This window comes from Genypterus blacodes, unplaced genomic scaffold, assembly GCF_046128005.1.
Source record: "Genypterus blacodes isolate CSIRO-AG114 ecotype Tasmania unplaced genomic scaffold, CSIRO-AGI_Gbla_v1 ptg000045l_1, whole genome shotgun sequence".
In the NCBI taxonomy this organism is placed as follows: Eukaryota; Metazoa; Chordata; class Actinopteri; order Ophidiiformes; family Ophidiidae; genus Genypterus; species Genypterus blacodes.
The window spans coordinates 2,243,175-2,254,208 of NW_027466858.1; the positions used below are offsets into that span (position 1 = coordinate 2,243,175).

General features: G+C 42.8%; 2 protein-coding genes across 2 annotated transcripts; one reads left to right on the forward strand and one right to left on the reverse strand.

Moving 5' to 3' along the window:
• Positions 1 to 695: 695 nt before the first annotated feature.
• nmrk1 (nicotinamide riboside kinase 1) lies at positions 696 to 3,603 on the reverse strand. Its single transcript, XM_076149360.1, has 7 exons — positions 3,434 to 3,603; positions 2,298 to 2,388; positions 2,087 to 2,135; positions 1,741 to 1,909; positions 1,419 to 1,490; positions 1,207 to 1,313; positions 696 to 985 (listed from the first exon to the last, which is right to left on the reverse strand). Exons 1-7 carry the CDS (start codon positions 3,478 to 3,480, stop codon positions 696 to 698), a joined length of 825 nt encoding a protein of 274 aa, XP_076005475.1. The 5' UTR covers positions 3,481 to 3,603.
• Positions 3,604 to 3,883: 280 nt separating this feature from the next.
• Positions 3,884 to 11,034, forward strand: ostf1 (osteoclast stimulating factor 1). The gene is made up of 10 exons (XM_076149338.1): positions 3,884 to 4,042; positions 7,367 to 7,413; positions 7,773 to 7,823; positions 8,507 to 8,570; positions 8,672 to 8,725; positions 8,821 to 8,928; positions 9,321 to 9,370; positions 9,487 to 9,565; positions 9,696 to 9,794; positions 9,967 to 11,034. The coding sequence occupies exons 1-10, from the start codon at positions 4,009 to 4,011 to the stop codon at positions 10,023 to 10,025; spliced, it is 645 nt and encodes a 214-aa protein (XP_076005453.1). The 5' UTR covers positions 3,884 to 4,008; the 3' UTR covers positions 10,026 to 11,034.

An 11,034-nucleotide genomic window follows, 5' to 3' on the forward strand; every position in this document is an offset into this window, starting at 1 on the left:
TAGGAGTATCTGTCTACATGACAACAACACAGGACTGAACTATCTGATCGTTCAATATTTGACCTCCATCAAGGCCGAGTAGCCCTCGAATTCAGAATCTATCAGTGATTAAATTATAACATATAAACCTTAGATTCTAACACGCTGAGTCCATGATTCTTTATGCCACTAGTCCATCAGTAAACTAATTAATTCAGTGAAAACCTGCACTTTTGATGTATTAGCCACGCCCACTCAATGTCTACAGCCAATCATAGCAAATTGGTTAGGAATATAAATAAAAATACAGAAAAATTAAAACTTTTGCTTTTCAGAACGCAGCAACCAGCATGAGTAGAGAAGAAAAGAAAGAGGCACTGACACACAGAGATTTATGTTGATGTATGACACGTGTGTTTATATAACGTCTTAAATTTACTTTAATATGTGAATACACTTTCACATATTAGGTAGTTAAAGCATGAAGCAATTAATACTAGTGCAATAAAATGAGTTCATAGCACTGTTCAACAGAAAACAGCTTCCGTATGTTCAGAGCACAGATTTCACAAATCATATGTGAACGTATGCAGCTGAAGAAAGAGGAACATTTGAACATTTGAACATTTGAACATTTAAACAAAGGTCACATCATTTCTGATTTCTCAGAAATGATGTGACCCTTCTTCACTTCCCTGGCTTCCACTTCTGTGGGATCAGCAGTCTTCATCTTCAAAAGATGACAAAATAGGAAAAGGAAAATATGTTGTTATAAAAAGAGCGTCTTTGTGTTGTGTAATGTTTGTGTCGACACCGGAATGACATTCTGGATAAATGACAGTGTGGTTTTGTGACTTGTAACTTTGGTCTGAATTTGTCTTAATCACAATGACATAAGGCTGAAATGTTTCCAGCGTCTTACCTTTGAGTGTCTTTATTTCCTGACTAACATCTGCATAGACAGCAGCCAGCAGCTCCTCCTTTGACTTTAGTCCATCTAAAAACACTGGGAAACACAGATTCAACAAATAACAGCATTTAATTTTGTTATTTGATGCTTTTACTCTTGCAACAGCATTAACAGTATCATTATTATTGCTCTCTTTATACGATCAGCAACTTTAAAATCACAACCCCCACAGCGTGTAATCACAGTTATGAAGATAACATTGATCATTGTCATCAATTTCTTCACCTGACTAAGGCACAGAAGGCGTTCATGCTCACCGATGTCTGACACCATGTTCTCCATCTCCTGGCGGTTCTTTAGGTACATTGGCCACACATGTCCGTCAAAGTAGCCTGGTGGGTCAGGAGGCGTGTACACTCTAGAGCTGTCAGTTAAAGACGAAACAAATACACAAACTCTTCTGTTTATCATTGTTCATTGTTCGTCCATTAAAATGAGGTGAAAAACTCAAAGTGAAATGCATCCCCACCTTCGTCTCTGCTTGCAGGCATCATAAGGGATTTCAATGAAATATCTTTTGTCCATTAGCTCAATCAGAGGCCTGTTAAAGGGTAAAACAGACCAATTTAGAAACATTACATACAATATCTCTAATACTTAACTATAAGAAACAAGTACCAAATCCAAGAGATACAAGAAATAAAAAATGCATTGCTGCTTTCCAAAGTTATGGAATTCCTTTGCATTCAGTTCATTCTGTGTGTGACATAATTGTATCATCATTCGTGATGAGCTAAATACAGGCCATGATCCCTGCAGCTGACATCATCAATGCAGCCGCCCTTGTTTACCTGTAGTTGAAAATGAGGAATCCCTCCACTATCAGCACAAACACGTCCTCTTTGTCTGAGGCTGCTGTGTGCTCTGCTCTCGGGCTTTGCTCTGCTAGGAAGCGCTCTGGATCCCTTCGCCATGAGTCAACCACGCCCATCATCACATCCATGTGGAGAGCATCAATCACTATAACAGTACAATTACAATGACCTTAAATTAATGATGACCTTCATCAACTATAGTAACAATCACACTGACAGAAATATAATATGCAGATTCAAATCACCCATCTTAGCTTCCCATCAAGCCAGTTTACAGAAACTTACTTATTTAAAAACAAATGTGTAAATAAAGAGTCCTTACCGTCATACTGCTTAAACCCGTTGTTGTTCACAGGCACCAGAGAATCCTCCTGACAAAGAGAGCATCCAGCATGATCACTCAGGCCTTCAGATAGCCATCATGACTCTGCACAATAGCCTGTTTGGCTAACTGATAACATTTACAGAAATGTTATCAATGTGCAAGTAAACTACTACAATAAAATAAAACACATGTGATATGAGCTGTGTACCTTAAAGAAATAATCCTGTGCAATGATGCAGCTGTTGGGTATCTGTTGGTGCAGACTGTGTGAAAGTGTAGACTTCCCTCCATTGGTCAACCTGAAAACAAATACAAATAGGAACCAAGAAAAATTAGCCTGCTTACCTAAATTATAAAGTTTGATTCAAAGTGTTTATGTTAAGTATATAAGTGGTTCTCTAACTTCAAACTGCACACGTAGGATGAGTTGCTAAGTATGTTTGATGACTCAGCTTATTGTTTTATTGTCTGCAGTCTTCTCGTGGACCACAAGGTGGCGCTTCAAGTAGCACCAGTGGTACAGATACCACATTTTGAGAACCAATAACTGATATCACAACACCCATACCTGATCCCCTTGAAAGACTCGATCACTGACCTATCAGCTTTGCACAACCATAATTTATCTTTCATACCATTCGAGAATAAGAATATGTGGAATATCAATATTTAATAATCTATTTACTTGCAGTTTTTTAACTTTAATACATTTTTTCTCTTAGTGTAAAAACAGTATTATATAGACAGTATGTATATTATTGTATATACTGTATGTTGCAATGAAGTCACTTTGTTGACTCTGTATGCATTGTATGATAACATTTAAGAAAGTCTTGACGCTCCAATGACTAGTTGGTGAGATATAAAGTTCTGTCTCTTTGCCCTGGACTCCACTGCAGACACACAGATCGGTCTCTTCTCTATTGCACCAGTGTACAGGTGTACTTATCAGTCAGTGCTGCCACATGCACGTCACATGTCGTATCGATCTGCTGCTGTCCCTGAGTATGTCCTGTGCTTTTATATGTCTGTGGTATCAGTATTAGTTCAGTTATTCCTAATTATTTTCTGCCCACTTTCCTCACTGTTTCGTCTGTTTTCTACTTCACTCAACTGTAATACCCCTTAACGAGATGCAAAATATGAATATGTGGGCTGTTTATATGAAAGTTAGATTTGAAAAACAAAGAAAAAAAGACATTATCACATTTTCCCCTTTATTCCAGTATTTTCTTGGATATGACTTGAACATGTCAAATATCGAAGCATTTGGCAAGCAGAAGGAGGAGGTCAACAACCGCACAGATGAGTTGTAAATGGAGGCAAACACTCCTCTTCACTTACCCTCCTAATCCCACAACTAGTGTCTTCATTCCAGCCCGTAGCGCCATCTGCTCTCACATATGGAGGACATATAACACGTTCATAAACACAATTGCACGCCGTTGTAACTTGTAACTGCCAAGAAACAGCCAAAGTCCCCCTCGACCACTGGTGCGCGTGTCCGCGAATCCCCGCACCTGATTAGCTGTTAGATCAGTTACGTCACTCACGTCACGCAAGCCGACAGAAACCTAAACAAAAGACAAATATAAGTTAAAAGTCTACACGCGTGGCAATAAATAAACTTATTGATTATTAAAGAAAGTGTCCTTTTAATTTATTTTTTACTTTAATTGTCTGTCTGTGATAAATTGATACATTCTACTCGGCATCATTACAAAAGAATAGACTAGTATAGAATGGGACGTGTTGAAGTTCGCGCATGCGCAGCGTGTCTTTTCCGTATAACAAGCAGTGCGCTCAGGCTGAACTTCCTCATTGATAAAAAAAAAGTACCTTACAGTCGACCGACCTTCGGTTCTGTGTGGAATACTGACCCGGCCCGGTTTATCGTGGTGTATTGTTGATACTCACAAATGTCGAAGCCTCCTCCGAAGCCGGCCAAGCCAGGTAAGAAGCGCTGCACGGAGGTTTGTTGTAGTATTTCGGCTGAAACTTGTGCCCTGGCTGCCTCTCAGCTGCGGGGAGAGGAGCGCACTTTGTCGGTTCGCTTGTTGTGAGCTGATGGGCGGTGAGAGCTTTGACTCAGAGGACTTCACTGATTTGTGTCGGAATCGGTTCGAGGAAATTGGAACCAAGTGTGTTTGGGTGGCTGGGGCGGGGGAACCGGAGCTGTGGGGCTCAGACCACCGAGCAGATCCAGCTTTGATCGGCGGGCCTGCGCGCTGTCACTTCCCCGTTTCCAGCAGCACTCTAGGGGGGCAGACAGACCGAGCTGCCAGCCTCTTCACGGTGGAGGTCACGATGGATCAGCTCGGGGTCACACTCCCATCATGCACCTCTCCCTACATAAACATGACTTCTGCTACAGCACACTGTGATATTGTAGTTCCAACTTTGTGGTAGCATTTTGGTGAAGGTGACACATCCGATCACACACCTCATCCCCACCCATCATCATCATCTCTGTTCCCTCTTCTTCTTCTGATGTCATCTCATTCATGCTCTTATGGATGAATGGAAGCAAATACCTGCAGCCATCATCCTTAATCTGACACAAAGCCTTTTTAGGAGAATGTAGGAATTTGACAAAGACTCACAAGGGACATATTTGGCCATGTATTGTCATATACATTGTGTCAATTAAAGATGTGTAAATGTACAGTATATACTCTGTATGTTTTATCTTCCCCAGTCTCTGTTGGGCTTTAGCACTTAATAAACCGGCAATTGTTAATGAAAGGCAAGTAAAAACGTTCACATTTGACTAAATATGACCATGAACTGCACACAATTAGCTGTGTTACTTTAAATATTTGCATAGTGTGAAGCTGTGAGCTCACATCATCATATATCTGCTGGCTTTGTCCTTATGGAAACATAAACACAGAGCTCAGCATATAGACATATTATCATTCATGTTTATTCAAGAGTCACCTTCAGTCTCATGAAGCCACCTCACCTGGCTATGTTGCCCGGTGTGTGTGTGTGTGTGTGTGTGTGTGTGTGTGTGTGTGTGTGTGTGTGTGTGTGTGTGTTTGTGTCCTGACAGATGGTCAGCTGGAGCCTGGAGTCAGTGCTTCATACAGTCGCCATGGCGGCCAGCATTGCATGCTATCATGTAACTGACCTCTGAGGCCGACAACAAAACAAACCGCCCCTGCAGAGGAGATCAATATGACTGTTATTGTTATTGAAAGGTTATTTTGGAAGGAAAAGGTGAAAAGAATGAGTCCAGCTGCTGGATGACATCACTTTGACCAATGTCCTTATATTTAGACAGAGAGCAGCGGGGGGGGGTGAGTTCACGTTTATCCATCCTTCCGTCTTTTTCCCCTTCAGTCAGCATTTCTTAACAGAAAGCTCATTATAGTTCTGTTACAGAATAAGATCAGTCACATGCTTTAGCTCTTACATAACCAAAACCATTTTAGTGTTTGGGCTGGCTGAGATGTTTGAGTGAAAGGTCTGGATCTGTGTTATCTACGCCTTTGGGAGGTGTAGGAGGTGGAGATGGGGGGCGGGGCTTTGAACAGGAATGGGGAATAGAGGAGTCTTCATGATCAGGCAGGTCTTCACACTCTTTTAGAACAGTGCTGCTGGAGTCATGACTGCAGTGTTACCACGTGAGGTGAACATCATAAAGCACACGCAGAGAGCTTTGCACATGTGGACGCTTTGTGAGGATAGACGGATCGGTGTCATGGTGCTCTAGGCTTTAGAATGCAGACAGAAGCCCGAACGAGTCGGCACAGGGTTTCATGTGTGTACAGCGACGTGACCGGGCCTGCACACGAGGTGGGCTCAGCTCAACACTGCTCCACTTTGTCTCTCTGCTCAGCCCCTCCACCTCTCAAACACTGGGACTGTGTGTGTGTCCATCTAACAGGAACCCACAGTAACGGCTGAGGGGCGTTACAACATGTCGGCTAGAGCAACAAGCAGGCAGACGGGCAGAAAGGAGGGATTACACACACACACACTTTGGTTTCTAGGATGAAAGTGTGTGTGTGTGTGTGTGTGTGTGTGTGTGTGTGTGTGTGTGTGTGTGTGTGTGTGTGTGTGTGTGTGTGTGTGTGTGTGTGTGTGTGTGTGTGTGTGTGTGTGTGTGTGTGTGTGTGTGTGTGTGTGTGTGTGTGTGTTAAAAGTAGCTAATCAGCATTTTACAATCTGAATTGTGTTGGATCAGCTGTTTAATATTTGTCTATCAATTTAACTTAATCCATAAACTCTTTGTTACAATCAGGAATCATTACTGAGAAATAAATAATTGGAAAATATTTGAGCCCATCCATTGTGTCCACTTATAGAGGCCAAGATGGAAACTTACCTTAAACTTAACTCAAAATGATTCTTATTGTTATTAAGAGACGACCCATGCTTAATCAGGAGAAATGGTCACAGCTAGTCTTCATTCCTTCCTGCTCCTTTGGTTGTTTCTGTGCTCCAGTAAATGTATTATTGAAGAGAGTGAGAGTGAGAGTGAATGTAAAAGAGTCCCGAGCTTCTTCAGGCTCTTCTTCAGGTCTCATGAAGCAGTTTAGCTTCCAGCCGGAGCCTGAACCTCTCTGGTAACATTCCAGAAGCACTGATGGTCGGGTTCCTCAGGCCCTGAGGGCTGTGACCTTCAGCTGCTTTGTGTCCTTCTATTGCATCTATAAGGCCTTTTGTTGTAAAGCTGGACTGAAGTTTAACCTGAAGAAAGGTTTTGAATCTGATGAGCGGACAGAATTAACCTTGACTACAAGCCCCACACAGGTTTGATAAGGGGGATAAACTAATGATAAAGATCTCTCACTCACTCACACACACACACACACACACACACACAAACACACACACACACACACACACACACACACACACACACACACACACATACATATACATATATAGAGGTAGAGTTCTGCAGTACTTTGCCTATGTTTTGACACATCATTTACATTTCAGGGCGATGATGTCGTCCTTGAGGGTAATCGTCTTGTTTCTATGAGCAACAAGTGTTTGCTTGATTTTTTTCTTTTTTTTGCTCTTCACTGCATTTCCTGTATTGCTGCTGACGCTTGACTGGAGGGTTAAAATTATATTAAACTATTATAATCTCTTATTTAGGTTCCATTCTGGACTGAGCTGCAGCTTCAGTCTTGTGAAACTAAGCTGAAGCACGTGCGGTCTGTGTTCATGTTCATGCTCAGCATCCTGCTCACAGGGATGAAGCCGCCTCACCACAGCACGCTCCCTCTAACCTACGTCTCCGTCCTCTGTCCTCTCTAGGCCAAGTCAAGGTGTTCAGAGCGTTGTTCACCTTTGACCCCAGAACAGTAAGTTGTTTTTTGGTATTGATTAATCAAACTACAGAGATGCAAATGGAAGATTTCATCACAGTCATCCAGGTGTTCAGACATAGGACCGGACCAAAGCTTTGGTAGAGGACTCCCTGTTATGCCTATATCGCCGCGGCAACCAATGTCACAGGCTAGTTTGACGTGATGGAGCCTTTCCATCAAAGCTTTGGTCCGTCCCCAGCATTTCCATTCCACTATGCAGATAAACAGAATATGAAAGAGAAGCTTAGGTAGCAACAATCTAACACACACACACAGACGCAGAGGTGGAGCTTTGAAGTCGGGCGCTGATCCACCGTGGCCCGGAGTAAGTTTGATTTGTTTTGTCTTTTCAGCCAGACGAGCTGTACTTTGAAGAAGGAGACATCCTGTACATCTCCGACACGGTAAGAGCTCAAAGTTTTAGGACTAATCTGGTCAGATTCTCTCTTTCCCTCTGAGAATCACAGCTCTGTACTTTTGCCTTTTTCCCCCCTTCTGCTTATTCTCTCTCCCTTTCACTTCCCCATCTTTCTGTTTCATTACTTTTCTTTTTCATTCCTCATTCTTTATTTAATTTTTGCTACACAGCACAACTCCAATCCCCCCCCCCCCCCTCCTCCTCCAAGGTCATGTTTATTTATCACCTTGGAAACCTTTTGACTCCCTCTTACAACTTCTGCATTCCCACGCATTTTGTTGTTTCAAGTTGCCAATTTGCATTCTCTTCCAAACCGGGCCAAAGTTCAGCACTTACACACACACCAATCTGCTCTGGACCTGCTCTCATTATTGTTTGTCGCTCCTTATTCATATTTGGATGAACGTGCAGATGACAGCGCCCCTCAAACTGCACATTCATTAGAGAACCTTACTTCTTAAGCCACACTCATGTTGTCACCACACTGCACAGTAGGGCACCTCCCACGTCAAATTAAAGGAGCAGAGTCATCAATCAAAACTATTACAAGTGAACACACGCTGGCAGAAAGTCACTGTGACCTCTGACCTTTAAGGGGCACTGTAGATGAGTATCACTATCAGTATCAGATCAGGTTGTAGTGAAGTAAACAATGTCTGTCACCTCCAGACTGACACTAACTGGTGGAAGGGGACATGCGGAGGGAGGACAGGTTTGATCCCGAGCAACTACGGTGAGTGGAAGTAACACGGAAGGTTTTAACATAACAGTGTCGTCTCTGCGTCCTGAAACACTCTGAGCTTATGCAAACACGTCTTTACTGTTTTTTTCCAGTTGCCGAGCAGGCAGAGTCTATTGACAATCCCATGCATGAAGCAGCCAAACGAGGTGCCACGTTATTTTTTGACCTTTGTCGCTCTTTGTAAGGTTTAAAAATCCACTATTCACTATATTTGACGGTGTGTGTTTGGCTTTTAAAACAGGCAATATTACCTGGTTGAGGGAATGTGTGGAAAACAAGGTGGGGATCAACGGACTGGACAAGGCTGGAAACACTGCCCTCTACTGGGGATGCCACGGAGGACACAAAGGTAACAAACCACCTGCCGGGAATTGTCAGAAATTGTAAATATTGTGAATATTATCCTTATGGAGGCTCAGTTGAACGTAATAGAAACATGAGAGTTGCAGCGTTTGTGCCCTAAAGCTACATTTGGATTGAAATGTGAAGGGAAGCGCATAAACAAAACAGGAACTTGTGAATTTCTCAGTCCCTTGCTGTTCCTGAATGGTTGTTGTGTTATATTTGTCCGATTCAAAGTTCAGTTTGGTGTGTGTGTGTGTGTGTGTGTGTGTGTGTGTGTGTGTGTGTGTGTGTGTGTGTGTGTGTGTGTGTGTGTGTGTGTGTGTGTGTGTGTGTGTGTGTGTGTGTGTGTGTGTGTGTGTGTGTGTGTGTGTGTGTGTGTGTGTGTGCGCGCGCCAGATGTGGTGGAGTTGTTGCTGGGCCTGCCCAACGTGGAGCTCAACCAGCAGGTCAGAGGCTTAATGTGGTCATTTCATCACTTTCATTGTTTAGATATGCTATTGTATTTTTCTTAATACCTATGCTGGTGTATTAGGAGTGATGGTTTCTTCTTTAAACGTTACAGAATAAACTTGGAGACACTGCTCTGCACGCTGCTGCCTGGAAAGGTTACTCTGACATTGTGGAGATGCTGCTGAATAAGAGTGAGTGTCCAGCCTCTCTTTCTTTGTGTTATGTTCTTTAGACCATTTTAGACGTTTTAGTGCCCGTTTATCTCTGTCCACGCATACGCATAAATCTGTATTTGTGTGTGAATGTGTGTGTGTGTTCCAGATGCCAGGACAGACATCAGGAACACGGAGAAGAAGCTGGCACTGGAAATGGCCACCAATGCCCAGTCTGCCTCGCTCCTCAAGAGGAAACAGGGAGGCAGTAAGTCTAGCGGACACTAGGGGGCAGCATTGCAACACTCACACATAACAGGAAGGACATCCAGTCTCACAGGGTCCAGGCCTGTTCCTTAGACTTTAATGCATTCTATCCACAAAGCACCAGTGTCAATTGCATTTTCTCCATAAAATGAATTTCTCTCTTCCTGTTTCAGACATCACCCGCTCACACAGTAACGCTGAAGAGTATTTGGACGACGAGGACTCGGACTGAGCCCGGGGCCTCACTGAACCATCATCACTATCTTCCATTGGGTTCTGGTGGGCCAAGAGCTCACAGTGTTTTTTTTGGTAAAGACCTTCAGCCGATTCGCTGCTCCCGTATCTCTATTCTACTTCTGTGATTTGTGCTACTTTAGTCTCCATTTCAGAAGAAGCGAATGAGTTTGCGAGCTCATTCTAACACAAAAGGAGCATCTGTTGTAACACTGTGGGCCGAGGAATGAGATACACGCAGGGAGACCTTGATTCGGACCGACACATTCCAAAAGTACAGATTATATTTAAGCCGTTTACACTGTGCGTTAAAGTGCCAGTGTACATTCAAATAGATTCAATAGATTTGGAAAAAAGGCTCCAAGCTCTATTTTAACGACAAAGCAGCTCTGCAGCCTGGAGCTCCATCATAAACGGACAGATCTATTTATTTACATTGGGAAGTTGATGTATCACGTGTTAAATCTTACCATAGCTGTACAGATGGGAGACTCATTGGGATATGATGTAAATAATCTATTTTGTTTATATTTCCCCCTTTCAAATGGAATGCCGAGGGACCTGCTGAGACATTTTCACTAACATGCGTAGATGTGATGGTGCTCAAAAGAATCGCTGGTTCCTAAAGTACCTCAGACTGCAGACACTCTCTTTCAGGAAACTCCCTTCTTCTTATTCTGCATTCAGGCTTTTGAGATTAAACACCTAACAGCTGTTTTTTTTATGTTTCCACCGGCACTGATCATGTTCCAACTGCTCCGTGCTGAAGGAACTTTACGTCTTGCTTTGTCCATTATGGGTTTGATTTACGTCCTGGGAGCCTGTTTGTTTGTTTGTTTCGGGGGTTATGACTGATTTCCAATTCTATTCTGAATAAGTGCCTTATAAAAATGTGTAAAAGAGGAAGTGTGAGTCTCATCTCTGGTTTTGTATCAGTGTGGAAAATGTTTCGTCTCCTGATGTGATCAATTTCTGAAGAGGATTTTGTTCTACTTTTCTATCAGGCT